A 14,735-nucleotide genomic window follows, 5' to 3' on the forward strand; every position below is an offset into this window, starting at 1 on the left:
ATATTACATATTACATATAAATCATAATTATTTATAAAAATCAATATTAATAATAAATATTAAAATGACAAAGAGAGTTAAGAGGAATAAGAAGAGTATAAGCTCTAAAATAGATGAAGAATATCTAGAATCATACATCAATTCAAAAAAAACAGATAAATCAAGCTCAGTCAGATTCAATATCGATGCATTGGGTATTTAATAAAATATTTATTATAAATATTTAATTATAGGTAAATTGTCCATAAGAAATACTAAAATAAATGGAGTAAATAAGTCAAATCACTATAAGAATAAAAACAGCCCAGAATATGTTAGGCTTAAAAAATTAAAGAATAGAATTTCATTAAATAATAAAATTGAAGTTGATTCCACTCCTTCAGAGGTATGTTTTAGTTAAAATTTATTATTATAGGATGATGCCCTTATCGATGTTTGGAATGATTCCATACATGATTCTAAAGATAAGAGAAATAAAATACAGAACATTAACCAGTTAATACCGGCAGTTGAACTTCCACATCCTGGTCAGAGTTACAACCCAAATCCAGAAGATTATAACGCATTATTAAATAAAGCCGTGAATGTAATTCAAATAAACAACGAAGATGATTCCACTCAAGGAGTTAAAGAAATAGATGATATGATCAAAAATAGTTTCCCATCCTTAGACCCATCATTATTGGACCTTAGAAAGAAACAGGGATTGGTTAACCTGATCAAAAACAATGTTTTTGATTTAGATGAAGTTAATAAAGTATTAAACGAGGAACATGAATCAGAAACTGATGAAGAAATTGATGAAGAGATTATGTATAAAAAGTTGCCTGGTAGGAAGACTAAAACACAGAGGAATAAAATCAAACTCCTTAAGGAAGATAAAAGAAGGAAGGCGGTAATAAAAAATATAAAAAAATTAAAAAACGATGTGAACCATATCAAGACTATTAACGCATTTAAACCTTCTAACAAGTCTTCCGAAATGCTTTCGAGATTTAAAAACTTTGTATCTAAGCTCCTATCTGGAGAAGTTCCCACTAAAATCTCCAATAAAGCTTATTATTCAGACCCACCTGAGGTTTATTTGCCCGAAGAGATGAGTTCTTCAGTTAAAAATATCGACAATCTCAAAAAAAGCCCAATCAGTCACATCGTAAAGTCAATATACAGGAGAGGACTCTTGCCACCTCCACCAAGGATAAACGCTAGATATAAAAATTATTTGAAGAAGTTCAGATTTTTGAACAGACCATACATGTATAAGCCAGCTTTGAAAATTTAATATGTTAAATTTGATTTCATAATTCTTATTCATACTCCGAGTTCCCACAACCAACAAAATGATGTTCATTTATTTATTATATAATGTTTAAAGTATTTATTGTTGAAGATGTAATTAATCTAACTGTATCAGAATACTTTAATGATAACGATAATCTGTTTCGCAAACTGTCGAACAAATACATTAACAAGGTAAATAAATATCAAAAATTAAACTAAAATTAAAATTGCAGGTTATACAAGGAATAGGGTTGGTATTGGCAATAGATGAGAACTTTTTAAGGTGTGAATGCAAGATTTTGCAAACAGAAGGATCTGCACATTACAAGATCACCTTCAGAATATTGGTATTTCACCCTTCTGTTAATGATACATTCAATGCAAGTGTAATTTTCTTTAACAAAAATTTTATTAAACGTATGTGATTTAAAATAATAATCATGAAAATAAGTAAAAATACACTTTTTAGTTTCTATTGGATTCTTTGATGACATTCAAGTTATACCAAAATTCATGCCTCCAAATTTTAAATAGTACGTTTTAAAGTAAATTAAATTACTTAGTGACCATGAAATTGAAGGATGGGTTGTAACTAATGGTAGCAGTAAACATGTGTTGAAGGAAAATGACCTCGTAGTATTTAAAACATTAGATGTAATATATAATAAAAATAAAGGTTTGGATATTTAAAAACAATATTATTATTTTAGAAGATACAAAGTTATACTCGAATAGCTCAAATCTGCCAGTTCTAGTAATAATCGGAACAATTTCAGAGGAAATAGATACACATTAAATTTTAAAATGTTTTAACAAGCAATAAAATTAATCTTCATCTTGATAATTTGTTTCAAGGGATCTGTGCCTAGTATATTTTATATGTTCTAAAGAGAAGTGAGATAAATGTGAAGTTACCATTATATTGATATACATCAATTTCCTTATGAATGTCTTCTAAGTTATGAGAATCCGCATAAAACCTAATGTGTTGTAAAAAATAATAAAGAACCTTAGAGAAATGTTAGGTCTTATGGTTATGAAAATCTCAGGCCTCACGTTGTAACTGAATAATAAGTTGAAAATGATTAAAATACTTTAACAATTCGTAAGTATACTTAAGATTTGGAAAACGTTTAGAAGTAGAAGGATCAAGCAAATTCAACATTAGTTTACGACATGTGTCATCATGTGCAGAACCAGGCATGTAACGAATATGAATCTTATCAATATATGAAAAAAATGACAACTTGGGAAATATATTATACTTTGGCATAACAAAAAATAAATATAATTTGAAAATCTAGAATTGTTCCCATTTTATTTTACACAATATAACTTATAAAACATTTTCGTATGATATTTTTTGTTTTGGCATTTTTTAATTGTATGTTCTCAAAAAATGTATTATAATGTCAAATGCGAGAACATATTTACCATATGTAATCGAGCTACACAATAAAAGTATAAAGTTTACCAAGTATAGTCCCAGTAATTCGGACTTATTAAATCATTCAAAATTAAACACAAACGAAGATGATTCACAAAATAAATTTAAAACATTTCCAGTTTTAAAAAACCTAAAAAACAGTCAGATCAGGGGAATATACCACCTGCCTAAAGTAAAATGGGACGATGAGTCAATGACAATGGGAGCTGGGCTAAATAACCCAGGAATCAACATCTGTTATATGAATGTAATAATTCAGGTGTTGACACATACGCCGTTTTTAGCCTCATCCTTACTTAAGTCATACCACTCGAAAACATGCCTACATTACGAAAAGGATATATTTTGTATTATGTGCCTATTTGAAAATTATGTAAAGAAGTCATTTGCGTCACCGAACCCGTTAAATAATCCGTTTTACTCCATCGCAAAAAAGTTTATCTGGTCTAGATTTAAACTAGGCCACCAAGATGACGCATTCATATTCTTAAAACATTTTCTAGATTCTCTGTCAAAAGCATGTTACTTAAACTCAAAAGAGTCTGAGAAACAGGAAGATGGTTCTGAAACCACGTCTGGTCCAAAGGATTTTATCTCTAATGACCAAATTATGTCCACAGTAATAGGAAGATTGTTTGGAGGCTATTTTAGAAATGTAATTGTTTGCAATAACTGTTCAAGGAAGTCGGAAAAGGTTGAAGAATTCTTCGATTTAGCAGTGGAAGTCACAAAAAGTAATAGACTAATAGATTTGTTGTCAGAATTTGTACTACCAGAAAAGTTAACGAACGATAATAAGTACTTTTGCAGTAACTGCAAGAGTTACCAGAACGCAAATAAATCATTGTCGATATACAAGGCACCAAGAATATTAAACATAAATCTCAAAAGGTTTAATCTATATTCTAGCGTATACAAAAAATCTTTGAAAGCTATTGAATTCCCACAACTCTTGTCAATCTCACTCAAGACTTCGGAAGATTCATATACATGGCTCAATTACGATTTGTATGCAATAGTGTGCCACATTGGAAAGTCACTCCATATGGGACACTACATAACATTTATCAAGGGAAAACATGGTTTTTGGTATCGTTTTGACGATTCAATAATACAGTGCGTTTCAGAATCAACAGTTTTATCTCATAACAACGACGTTTATCTATTATTCTACTCGATTAACAACGAATCTGTTGGAGATTGTGACACAGCACTGAACCTGTTTTCCTATAGTAATATTTTAAAGGAGTCCAAATCCTCACAATCAGAACCAATTGCAACACCTGAACGGGAACCCAGACGCTGTGAAATTGATATACTTTCATATTTTGGAGGGAACACGATTTTTAAAAGATTTCTAAAGCACAGAAAGTTTAAAAACTACAATTTATTAAACATGAAGATCCTGTCAAACATCCAAAGGATGAATAATTTGAAAAGAAAAATCAATTCAATAGTGACTAACAATCAAGAAAATAAAGAAACGATACAGAAGATTAATAAAAAGGAAAAAGAATCCAAGTTAAAGGATACTGATACAGATTTAAAGAGTGAAGTTAAATGTAGTTTAAAACACACATCATTCATTGATGCAATTGGAGATGAAGATGTATCTGCAGAAATTGAGCTTTGGTCCGATGCTGAGGACGTAGAAACATATAATAAACTCTACGAACAAATCGACCCCGATTTACCGAAACCCACAGAAGAAGATTTAGAGTACGACAGAGGGAAAATTCACAAGTCAAAGAACAGAAATCGACCAAATCCAGCAAATGTCGAGTTAGTTAACCATCGCTCTGGCATTAATGTGGCAGTTGAACAGAAGAATCTATTCGACAACACAGTGATTTCACCATAAAAACTAAAGGAGACCAGGAAAACCTGAAGAATCCAAATTATATCCACACACCTTCAATTTAATGTTATGTTACCACACTTTTATATTTCATACTTATCAATGCTTTAGATTTAATTATTGTATTTGTAAAACTTTATATTAATTTTTTATTATTTTTTTAAAACAAATGACAGGTGATAAAGGTGTGATTTGTCAAATAAGAGCCGGAAAGTGTATTCTTAACGATAAACTGTTATCACCGGATCTCAGAAAAGGATCTTTAAGACTTTTTAAAGTATATAAATAATCTTAATTCTCAGTTAAATAATAAATTTATAGGGAGATGATGATTTACTGTCAGTACAATGGGTTACAAGGGATGATTCTAATGTTGAGGTGGGATTTATAATCATTTTAATAAAATTATAGGACGCATTGTATATATTCGATGACGCATATCTTGAAAAGGTGCCAGAATGTACAACTGGAGAGGTTTACGCACTGAAATTCACAACAAACAACCACAGGTCGTTTTACTGGATGCAGGAGACGAATGTGACTACAATAAAGGTAATTTGGATTCTAATAACGGCTTTTAGACCTTCGTGGACTCATTTAACAGGAACACTGGGTACATAAAGTGAAACGTAACTACTTTAATAAATTCAAAATCGTTATCGCGCATATAAAAATAAAAGAAAAAATGGAGCCCTTCTCCATCGTAAATTTTTCCTATTAATATATATGAAATACAAAACAAACTCCCATTTTAGATAATTTTTCGTAGTTCCTTTTCGATTCCTTAGACCAAGAATAGTCCCACTTCTCTTTATAAATCCTCATTATCTTATTCTGAACCAAAGTGAACAAAGTTAAAAATACCCTAGTCTCTTCCACTTTTTCTGAAATCTCACCAAACACGTTCCTTGTAGCATATTCCAGCTTAAAATCCTTTGAAAATGACGGGAAATTAAAATTATTCAAAATAAAGTCAAGTTTATCGATGACCTTTAAGTTGTTGGAGAGCAAGCTCGATCCAATTGAAGTTGAAATACTGGTTTCATCGGGAAATAAAGTCGAGTAGTGAATGAAAAATGCCTTGAATTCGTTGAAAATCTATAAACTGGGTTTAAATTCAAAAAAATACCATTATTATCTCAAATGTTACATAGTACCTAATGAAAGGAAGTTTAGTTGTGAAAAATGGCTCGTTCGATAGTCGGAGATATAAATCAAAAAACATCATAAAAATTGCATATACGAGCAATGGATGCCATAATATCTCCTCTCCGTTTGAAAACAACATGAAAAAAGTAGTTGTAATGGAAACACAACTCTTCAGGACCGATAAGGAAATGAGGTCCAATATAGTGATTTCGTGGAATGTTCCTGAGAATTATTAGGAAATTTTAAACATACTATCATCCTTTCTAACCAGATCGTAAAATCTGGTATATTTGTAGCGATTATCAGGTGATGAAATATATTTATACTTTTCGACCAAGTTTGAGTATTCTTCGTTGGATGTTTTTGAGTTGTTGCGATCCTACTCAGAATTAAAAAATTGTAAAGCATACGGGGTGTAGGTTAAATGCGACCGTCTTGAATGACTTTCTGATGACATCGAACGATGAGAACGGTGACACATTTAACAATTCAAAACAATTCTTTTCCTTTTTTGATATTTTAAATAATATAGTAAGAAATATGAGAAAGTATGTCAAAAAATGTCCTAATAAACATGATATAGGTTGATAAGATTACCGGTATATGGTCTTTTTTGATTCCATTTTCGAACTAAATGTGGATTAAGAAGGTTAATTAATACCTGGGTTACACAGAAAGCGTATTAATGGCGATAGCACGAATATGAGTGATATATACCTTTCCATGTAATTTTATGTGCTTTAATTTTAATATAATTAAAATTAATAATTAAAATAAACTAAATCAAGATGGAATACATTACACCCGATTATATCACTTTTATAAGAATAACAAATAGTTAATTTTATATTATAATACATTTTAAACAAAATTTAGATAAATTTAATTTTAATTGAGTAAAATGGATAATAACTCTGAGTCTGTTGTTGATGTTACTTCTAATCCTGAAGATTCTATTAACAAAAGGAAGCCTATCCATAAAATATTAAATCCATATACGTTATCGGCATTAGCAGTGGGAAATGTAGTTTGGGGCTATAATATTTTCAGAAGAATAAATAAATTGTTGAACATTAGATATTCTAATCCAGTCAACCAAATAAGAAGACCGGAATCACTGGCTAACAGACTCATCGCATTCAAATACTTTTGTATTGGAGGCTCAATCGTACCAATTGTGTCCCTAGCATATGTATTGTATAACAAAAACAGGCTTAAACTTTCAGGAAACTCAGACGATGCTAAGGATGATAAACAAATTTTGAAAAACATTAACACTATTATGTCAGAATATGCCAACAACGCAGGAATAAGACTTGAAAATTTATCAAACGGATTGAAGGAATTAGTTCCAGAATCAAACTTGAGAGGTATGGGCCTCGATTTAAAAAAGGATATAAACAAACTAAGGTATTTTTATTCCTCATCATTCCCTATAGGTCCTGGTTATCTAATATTTTCTAGCCTATAATATAAATTTTATTAATAAATATAATAAATGTATATACACATTAGTAAGGTGTTTTATATTCCTATAGTTCTGATTTTAATATTGTCGACATTACAGAAACGTAATCATTCATTACATTTATTTTGTCCTTTCCCGTTATAACAAACTGTATTGCAGATCTTTCCATATTTGGATTTGTTGAAATTACAGAGAGAATACTTATTGACCTGACGTGCTCAAGAACCACCGCAGTGAACTCCATGCTGTCATCAACTTTATCAACCAAAACCTTGTTGTCAAAAGATATCTTGCAAATCTTATGAGTATTTGATTTGGGATGGATTACATTAGCATTAACTAGTGAAATGTTTTTGAAATCTTTGGATACTCTTATGACATCCAGATCAATACATTCAAATTTATGGCCAGCAGGTTTCCCCTTGGGAGGAAACGCCTTATTTAACCTGCATTTATCTAACGATAAATCATATATCGATTCAAATGGCATATAACTTCCAGGTTCATCATCCTTTGCATTTTCGTGGACTGGGTTGAAAATCTTTTCAAAGTCCATATCAGTGTCATATCTCTCTGTCCTTTTTTGATATTTGTTCTCTCTTGGCTTAAATAATCTCTGTTGAACAGCTGGTTTTTCATTACTGGAAAATACTCTTTCTGCTTTTTCTGAAGGTTTTAATACTGAAGGAGATATAAAAGGTCTTGTAATAGGTCCCGACTGATCAGCTTTAGTCTTTTGTTCAACACTACTTTGTTGTTTATTAGTATTTTGTTCTTTAGTATTAGTTTGTTGTTTAGTAGTGGTTTGTTGAGGACTATTCGGTTTTGTTTTTTGTTCTAATTCTGATGTAATTCTTTGTGGTTTGTGTACTTTTGATCTCTTAGTTGGATCAGAATTCCTACGCTTTTCTGTATGAGTCTTACCATGTGTGCCATTACGGCCTGATTGTGATGAATTTGTTCTTTTATGTTGTTTCCAATCTAAATAATCAATGGGTTTGCCAATTTCATAAATGTGCAGTTCAGAAGGTGATTTTTTTGAGCCATGTTCTGAAGGCGCTGGTTCATGAACAATATCCTCAAGTTCAATTGACGTTCCATCTTTTTCATCTTTATTGCTTCCAAATATGAAAAACAATGCGATAGTTGTGGCTACCGTTATAATAACAAAGATTATTGCAATAAATAAAATTATTTTCTTTTTTCGAGTAACCCTTGGAGTCGGCGGTATGTATGAATCCAACATCTTCAATCTAATGTTTATTAAATTTTTATAAATTTGTAAATAAAATAAAATGTAATATAAAATTAAAAAATATATTTACAGTGCAAAAAGTTAAAATCAATTGGATCATTTTAATGCTGCATTTAGAATTGTCCACGGAAGCTATTGTTGCTGCTGCTAACTCATATGTTGTTGGTAACCATTTTTGCAGATCCTATGCAGTAGTTATCAACGTAAAATACACAATATTGGCCAGTAGATATTCCAGAATCTGGCTGTTTTAAAAATACAGTGGCTTCATCGCCTTTAAAATTAATGTTGCAGTAGTTGTAATTTGGTGTGTGCCTTAACTTAACTTTAAATTTAAAATTATCTGAAACTTCAGATTGAACTTTATTTATCAAATCTTTATAGTCTGGAGTATTCCAAAAAAAGTCTCTAACTTTAAAACTTGACCTAATTCCTCTAGGATTAGTGAAAAAATCCTCATTGTAACTTGCACTCACGTAGAGTGTGTTTTTGTAAATATCCTTCTTAACGACATATTTTGGTGTATTTCCGACATGTTTAGGGTTTAGATAATTGTTTATAGTCTTCTTTTGTCCAATTGTAAAGTTGTACAAACCGTTATGCTCACCAATGACTTTATTAGTTTCATATTCAACTATGGGACCTCGACTCTCACCCAGTGTCTTTGTTAAATATTCCGATAAATCCAAGTCCTCTAAGAAGCATAATCCGAAGGAATCCTTCTTATTATATGTTGGAAGACCGACTGTTTTAGCAAAATCTCGCACCTAAAAATTAATTGCTAGTAAAACTGCTTACCTGGGTCTTTAAAATGTTACCAATTGGAAATATTAACCTAGACATTTGATTCTGATTAAGTCTACTCAGGAAGTAAGTCTGGTCTTTTACGGTGTCAGTGGATAAGCACAGCCTTTTAATTCGGTAGTACCCATTGATTGATGTGCATCCATCCAAATAGCTGGGTGATTTAATTTGTTCTTTTGTAAAAAAGTCGTCGCACAGAGTTGCGTAATGTCCTGTGGCAACGTAATCAAACCCCCAATCAGTTGCCATTTTCAAAAACTCCCCAAACTTAATTCTACTATTGCACAAAATGTCTGGATTCGGAACTTCTCCTTTCCTAATACATATAACCATAGAATTAATACCTGTAATCATCGAGTACATCAGATAGTATGTGTTTATCGTAAACTTGTGAGAAGGGTAGAACGTGAAGAGTTACTCGCAGGATATTGCACACTTCCATTGCGTATGAGATATCATTTGATGAGCACAGTCCTAAACAATTTAATTTTGAAATTTATAACCTGGTCCATTCGAAAGATCATTCACTTTTAAGTGAAATGCTTGTACATCGAATCCTCGACTCTTCATAATCCATAACGCCAAAGATGAATCAACTCCTCCACTCACAAGTACCGCAACTCTAAATCAAATAAATATTTATTTGATTACCTCTTTTTAGATCTTGGTGACTGGAACATCGATGTCCTTTTGGGCCCTTTTGTTGGATTATCTTGTTTTTTCAACTCATTTTTAATGTGATTTAAAATCGAGTTAAGTGAATTTTCACTAATTATTCCATGATCAATGACTTTTTTAAAGAATTTATGTTTCTTCACGTTATCAACTTCCACTTCCGTAGAATTTTTCCAGCCAATCAACGATATTAGTAACGATATAATCCCTTTAAATACAAAACTATCAGAAATCCCATCTAAATATATTTTCTTATCCTTATCTAGGTGTATTGATATGTATATTGATGAAGAGCAGTCATCGAGTAGTTTATAATCTACTGGAACTGGTGACTTCACTAGAAAGTAATCTCTTCCATTGCATCCTAAGGAATTAAAATCGTTTGAGTTGAATGACTTTAAAAGGTTTATTCCATTAGGTACTGATTTAAAGAGTGTGGGTGTAGGTATATTAGAGTAAATTGACCTTCCTAGTCTTGCCAATTCTTGTACAAAATCACTCTTATTTAAATTATCCTCTAGCAAACATGAAGACTCAGATTCTATTCTATGTTTAATTTTTTCATTTAAATCATTATAATTGTGTTGTAAAGTTGATGTTAAGGTGTGTTTAGTATCAGAATTGGCTCGAAATGGCTCATTTTTACAACATTTGTTGTAAATTCTATTATAAATGAATAGGTATGGATATAACAAGTTATTATTCTTTGAAATATTGTTTCTTTTGTTTAGAATCTCGATATTATTTATGAATTTGTTGTTGTATGAGATGGAATAGGCGAAATTACAATGAATTACAAAAATTATATTAAAATGATTTAAAAATATAAAAAATAAATAATTATACAATAAAACAACATTTTTGAACATAATAATTAATGAATGTGTTGGTACTGGAATATTGAATAAATTGTTAGAGTGACGATATCAAATTAAAAATTAGTTGATGTTATACGAGATGAAACTCATAGAGTTATGTTATCCCAGTGTGTTTTCACTTGAATAAACCATATACAAAATTCCGTCTTCGGATTTGTGTTTTCTGAATAAATCACCCAGAAGAGTGGACATTTTGGGTATTTTATTGTTTACATATAAGTATACAGTGCTGTTTTTTCCATAATAATGAGGATCGTCCATTAATTGGCAATTTAAGTGTTTTTGTAGTAAGTATTTAAATTCGCCGTACATCATATTCACTGGTACGAGGAACCTAAGATTATATTTATATTTCATAAATGAAAAAATACTTTGATCTTTCGATTTTAAATGGATTGTTATGAGAAGGTATACAAATTACGGGAATCCTGTTTCTAAATTTAGATCTTAACCTTGAAACCTCATTTTTCCTCTCTGCTAAATTATATAATAAAGAAAGATAAAATTGTATTATTATGATAATAAATATTTGATTAAAATAAATATTACCTAGTATATCATCCAACTCCTCATCTAAATTCACTACCATTATTGATTAATTTATTAATCATCTAATTAAATCTTTAAATCGAAATATTACGAAAATACAAAATAATATACAAAGATGGTACAATGGTTGATATAAAATTGATAATGATTTTATATATCTATTAATATAGTGCTGATGTTGAGACAAAATTAATTATCAACTAAAATTATATTTTAACTACATAAACTCTTACACATTATTATTATTAATTGTATTTTACAAATTTTATTGATTTTGAGTTATACAGTATTAATATAAATTATTTTGTATCAACTAGTTGTAATTGTACATATTTTTATTTATAAATTAATACTATAGTCTTATTTATATATTGTATGTATTGATAAATAATTCTAGTTCTAATGTGTTTGAAGATAATGTTTATATAATATTAATAAATTAAATCATACGATATGATGTTTCTAATGAAATATTTTAATTCAAATGTTGATATTAAAAAATTAATAATCTGATTATTTATTTTTCGTAAATGCTTATTTTTATATTTTTTATTTCATAATATTATATTCACATATTGGGATCTATAAAATCCATGTATCCATATTTGTATTTTTTATCATCCTTCTGTATTAGTATTTTACATTATAATGTATATTAAATATTCTGTCAAAATTATAACAAATTTTAATATTTATTTAGCCATAGATGATACATAGGGTATTCATTCATTTAATGCCCTAAAATCATGAATAACAAACTTATTTTACTAAATATTGTCAATTTAGATGATATTTGCATACATTCCTCCTCATTCTCTAACTGTGGGCGATATCTGGCTTTTTCATACGCCAACAATGTCTCAATCTATGAAGTAGTATCAAATATAAACCTAAAGGTATGTTTTTATAAAACAAATGTTGATTATAATTTTGTTTAGACCCTTTCGGACGTAAATGTAGACGCATCATTCAGATCAATAATCTGGATTCCATACAAAAATTTAGATTACTACAACTTATCAGATTATAGACTGTTTACAGTAGGACTACATGGAATAATTAATGAGTGGGATTTAAATTTATTGAGACCAAAGGTAAATAAATAAGTTATAAACAGTGTTATAGAGATCTTGCACATCATACGGAGGAGCAATATTCTCAGGAGTCCTATCAAATAATTCAGATATTTTAATAGCATGTGATGATGGATGCGTACGCTCATTCTCAATTTGGAATGAAGAATTTATTGAGAAAAAAGAAGAACTCAATTTCAAAAAGGTACATCTACGACATAATAAAAGAATCCTGAGCGTTTGCCCAGTAGATGATGGAAGAGTGTTTTGCGGAACATCAGACTCAATGATCCTGATATGCGACACGAATAACGATGACTATAGTAATGTAATAAAGATAACATCGAACAGGAATAAAAAAAGAGTAAAAAATGAAAATGAGAAGAGAGAAGATGAAGCTGTAACAGAAGAAAATAACGTGCACGTCTGGTGTTTGTTGTATATTTCATCTGAAAACACACTGGTGAGCGGAGACTCTAACGGAAATGTTATGTTTTGGGACGTATCCACATTCACAATGTCCCATTTGTTCACTCAGCATAACAATGACGTTTTATCACTTGGCTTACTTAATAACGATACATTGTTTTCAGCAGGACTGGATAGCAAAGTCACGTTGTACACGAATAACAAATCATCCAACGCTATGCTCTTAAACGATCAACTGGGTGCAAATATGAAGGAACTGGATAATTCAACAAAAGACTCGACAACTGGTTGGTCAGTTAGTGGATTCAAATACCCAATTAAAGGAGATATTAGGACTTTGTGCATTAACCATGTCTATGGGATTGTTGGGAGTGCGGGAAGCTCAGGCTCTATTTCACTTTTGAGAGCATTTAAGTTTTTCGACTCCAAAAAGTCAATGTATAAACTTATTTACCCGAGCGTGTCCAAGTTTATTCCAGTAGTTTCAATGAATAGCACCAAGACGCTGGCACTGTGTAGATACAAACACCACTGTGATCTGTGGTATATCCCAGTCTCAAACCTGGCCTCAAGTAGAGATTCTGATACTACGTCGGTGTCAGACAGGTCGTCAGATGTGGAGTTATTTAACGATAACTTTTATAGTAATGTACCATATAAACTGTGTCAAATGAAAATGAACAAGAACAAAGGAGGGATTAATAGCTGTTTATTGTCACCTCAAGGAGATGTTGTTGCAATTCTGAACCAAGTAGGTATCCAAATTTTGTTGGTAAACCTTAAGGAGTTGAAGGTTTCACAAGTCAAATTTGAGTACCAAAACCTTATTGTCTCCTCAATGGCATTCATATCAAACTTTGAACTAATGATCAACCACTTTTCTGAGGATAAATATGTGTTTAGTATTTACAATGTTAAAGATGGATCGCTGTCAACTGTTAAATACCTAGATTTCAACAAACATGTAATAAAAATTTCTGTACATTATAATCACACGCTTTGCGATTTTCCAAGCACCGCTCAATTCAAAGGAGGCAAAGTTTGGTGTGTGTATTACTGTTTGGACGGGAACGTTTACATTTCAGACCACGACAATTTTTTGTATTTTATGTTGCCTAGGTTCGACTCAAACTCCAGGATCTGCTCAGTGTCGTTTAATGACAATTGCGAGTTCCTCATAGCCTTCTCGACGAACTTTAAGTACTACGTCTACGACATATCTGCTCGGGTCATTGTTAAATACCAGGGCCTGATGATCCAAACTATTCCAAACCGAGTTTACAATAACAACTCAATGATTTTAAACTCGTTTTGTATCTCAAATTTGGTTATAGTCCAAACTACTCATAACATTTTCTACTTCAAATTAAATGAAGAACCCTTTGCTATGATAGATTCTCAGGATTCTGAAGTTAAGACTCCAGTCTCAATTAAACACAATGATGAACGTGAGCAAAATAAGATTGATAGAAATACTATTGATAATGAAAAGAATTCTTATAATGAAAAGAATTTTAATAGTCAAAGGAATAAAAATAAGAATGATAAATATAAAGGTAGGATTGTTATTGGACCTAGAAGACTGTATAATATTCCATCAATTGAGAACACAATATACGAACCAGTGCGTTATGTAAAGACAAATAAAAGCTATAAACACGGAGTAGTTAAGGAAAAGGGTAAAAACGAAAGTAAAACCGAGATTGTAAAATTCACGGACGAGTCAAATAGCAAGTACACGAATATAGTTAAGAATGAATTTATCGTACATACTGACATCCTGTTGAAGGACGGCAAAGTGAACATTATATCATTTAAAGCGAATATAAAGGACGATTTCGTAAGAAAGAAGCGATATGGAAATTGATT

General features: G+C 30.7%; 10 protein-coding genes across 10 annotated transcripts, besides 11 other annotated features; 6 read left to right on the forward strand and 4 right to left on the reverse strand.

Annotated features, from left to right (window-relative positions):
* Positions 1 to 64: 64 nt before the first annotated feature.
* Positions 65 to 1,282, forward strand: TA12660 (uncharacterized protein; the record flags this gene model as incomplete). Its single annotated transcript, XM_947280.1, has 3 exons — positions 65 to 194; positions 234 to 385; positions 416 to 1,282. The coding sequence occupies 3 exons, from the start codon at positions 65 to 67 to the stop codon at positions 1,280 to 1,282; spliced, it is 1,149 nt and encodes a 382-aa protein (XP_952373.1).
* Positions 1,283 to 1,365: 83 nt separating this feature from the next.
* On the forward strand, positions 1,366 to 2,077 carry TA12655 (uncharacterized protein; the record flags this gene model as incomplete). Its single annotated transcript, XM_947281.1, has 5 exons — positions 1,366 to 1,473; positions 1,515 to 1,667; positions 1,751 to 1,814; positions 1,862 to 1,957; positions 1,992 to 2,077. 5 exons carry the CDS (start codon positions 1,366 to 1,368, stop codon positions 2,075 to 2,077), a joined length of 507 nt encoding a protein of 168 aa, XP_952374.1.
* A 69-nt stretch (positions 2,078 to 2,146) lies between these two features.
* TA12650 (uncharacterized protein) lies at positions 2,147 to 2,554 on the reverse strand (the record flags this gene model as incomplete). The annotated part of the gene is made up of 2 exons (XM_947282.1): positions 2,147 to 2,290; positions 2,330 to 2,554. 2 exons carry the CDS (start codon positions 2,552 to 2,554, stop codon positions 2,147 to 2,149), a joined length of 369 nt encoding a protein of 122 aa, XP_952375.1.
* A 136-nt stretch (positions 2,555 to 2,690) lies between these two features.
* TA12645 (ubiquitin carboxy-terminal hydrolase, putative) lies at positions 2,691 to 4,589 on the forward strand (the record flags this gene model as incomplete). The annotated part of the gene is made up of 1 exon (XM_947283.1): positions 2,691 to 4,589. One exon carries the CDS (start codon positions 2,691 to 2,693, stop codon positions 4,587 to 4,589), a length of 1,899 nt encoding a protein of 632 aa, XP_952376.1.
* Positions 4,590 to 4,755: 166 nt separating this feature from the next.
* TA12640 (adhesion regulation modulator (ARM) protein, putative) lies at positions 4,756 to 5,207 on the forward strand (the record flags this gene model as incomplete). The annotated part of the gene is made up of 3 exons (XM_947284.1): positions 4,756 to 4,863; positions 4,908 to 4,964; positions 4,998 to 5,207. 3 exons carry the CDS (start codon positions 4,756 to 4,758, stop codon positions 5,205 to 5,207), a joined length of 375 nt encoding a protein of 124 aa, XP_952377.1.
* Positions 5,208 to 5,219: 12 nt separating this feature from the next.
* TA12630 (molecular chaperone, putative) lies at positions 5,220 to 6,460 on the reverse strand (the record flags this gene model as incomplete). Its single annotated transcript, XM_947285.1, has 7 exons — positions 5,220 to 5,300; positions 5,331 to 5,684; positions 5,716 to 5,957; positions 5,988 to 6,114; positions 6,146 to 6,300; positions 6,333 to 6,365; positions 6,397 to 6,460. 7 exons carry the CDS (start codon positions 6,458 to 6,460, stop codon positions 5,220 to 5,222), a joined length of 1,056 nt encoding a protein of 351 aa, XP_952378.1.
* Positions 5,226 to 5,279: a sequence feature (5 probable transmembrane helices predicted for TA12630 by TMHMM2.0 at aa 30-47, 137-159, 163-185, 197-219 and 333-350).
* Positions 5,649 to 5,684: a sequence feature (5 probable transmembrane helices predicted for TA12630 by TMHMM2.0 at aa 30-47, 137-159, 163-185, 197-219 and 333-350).
* Positions 5,716 to 5,748: a sequence feature (5 probable transmembrane helices predicted for TA12630 by TMHMM2.0 at aa 30-47, 137-159, 163-185, 197-219 and 333-350).
* Positions 5,782 to 5,850: a sequence feature (5 probable transmembrane helices predicted for TA12630 by TMHMM2.0 at aa 30-47, 137-159, 163-185, 197-219 and 333-350).
* Positions 5,860 to 5,928: a sequence feature (5 probable transmembrane helices predicted for TA12630 by TMHMM2.0 at aa 30-47, 137-159, 163-185, 197-219 and 333-350).
* Positions 6,257 to 6,300: a sequence feature (5 probable transmembrane helices predicted for TA12630 by TMHMM2.0 at aa 30-47, 137-159, 163-185, 197-219 and 333-350).
* Positions 6,333 to 6,342: a sequence feature (5 probable transmembrane helices predicted for TA12630 by TMHMM2.0 at aa 30-47, 137-159, 163-185, 197-219 and 333-350).
* Positions 6,410 to 6,460: a sequence feature (Signal anchor predicted for TA12630 by SignalP 2.0 HMM (Signal peptide probability 0.014, signal anchor probability 0.973) with cleavage site probability 0.005 between residues 17 and 18).
* Positions 6,461 to 6,636: 176 nt separating this feature from the next.
* On the forward strand, positions 6,637 to 7,206 carry TA12625 (uncharacterized protein; the record flags this gene model as incomplete). The annotated part of the gene is made up of 1 exon (XM_947286.1): positions 6,637 to 7,206. The coding sequence occupies one exon, from the start codon at positions 6,637 to 6,639 to the stop codon at positions 7,204 to 7,206; it is 570 nt and encodes a 189-aa protein (XP_952379.1).
* Positions 6,718 to 6,786: a sequence feature (2 probable transmembrane helices predicted for TA12625 by TMHMM2.0 at aa 28-50 and 78-100).
* Positions 6,868 to 6,936: a sequence feature (2 probable transmembrane helices predicted for TA12625 by TMHMM2.0 at aa 28-50 and 78-100).
* Positions 7,207 to 7,267: 61 nt separating the features above from the next.
* On the reverse strand, positions 7,268 to 10,806 carry TA12620 (trna methyl transferase, putative; the record flags this gene model as incomplete). Its single annotated transcript, XM_947287.1, has 8 exons — positions 7,268 to 8,355; positions 8,417 to 8,456; positions 8,529 to 8,642; positions 8,719 to 9,225; positions 9,257 to 9,578; positions 9,607 to 9,736; positions 9,766 to 9,884; positions 9,914 to 10,806. 8 exons carry the CDS (start codon positions 10,804 to 10,806, stop codon positions 7,268 to 7,270), a joined length of 3,213 nt encoding a protein of 1,070 aa, XP_952380.1.
* Positions 10,726 to 10,794: a sequence feature (1 probable transmembrane helix predicted for TA12620 by TMHMM2.0 at aa 5-27).
* Positions 10,807 to 10,914: 108 nt separating the features above from the next.
* On the reverse strand, positions 10,915 to 11,404 carry TA12615 (autophagy protein 8I, putative; the record flags this gene model as incomplete). The annotated part of the gene is made up of 3 exons (XM_947288.1): positions 10,915 to 11,149; positions 11,187 to 11,292; positions 11,365 to 11,404. The coding sequence occupies 3 exons, from the start codon at positions 11,402 to 11,404 to the stop codon at positions 10,915 to 10,917; spliced, it is 381 nt and encodes a 126-aa protein (XP_952381.1).
* Positions 11,405 to 12,110: 706 nt separating this feature from the next.
* On the forward strand, positions 12,111 to 14,733 carry TA12610 (uncharacterized protein; the record flags this gene model as incomplete). Its single annotated transcript, XM_947289.1, has 3 exons — positions 12,111 to 12,260; positions 12,303 to 12,458; positions 12,490 to 14,733. 3 exons carry the CDS (start codon positions 12,111 to 12,113, stop codon positions 14,731 to 14,733), a joined length of 2,550 nt encoding a protein of 849 aa, XP_952382.1.
* Positions 14,734 to 14,735: the final 2 nt, after the last annotated feature.

The sequence above is a fragment of the Theileria annulata genome, chromosome 2 (genome assembly GCF_000003225.4).
Source record: "Theileria annulata chromosome 2, complete sequence, *** SEQUENCING IN PROGRESS ***".
NCBI lineage: Eukaryota > Apicomplexa > Aconoidasida > Piroplasmida > Theileriidae > Theileria > Theileria annulata.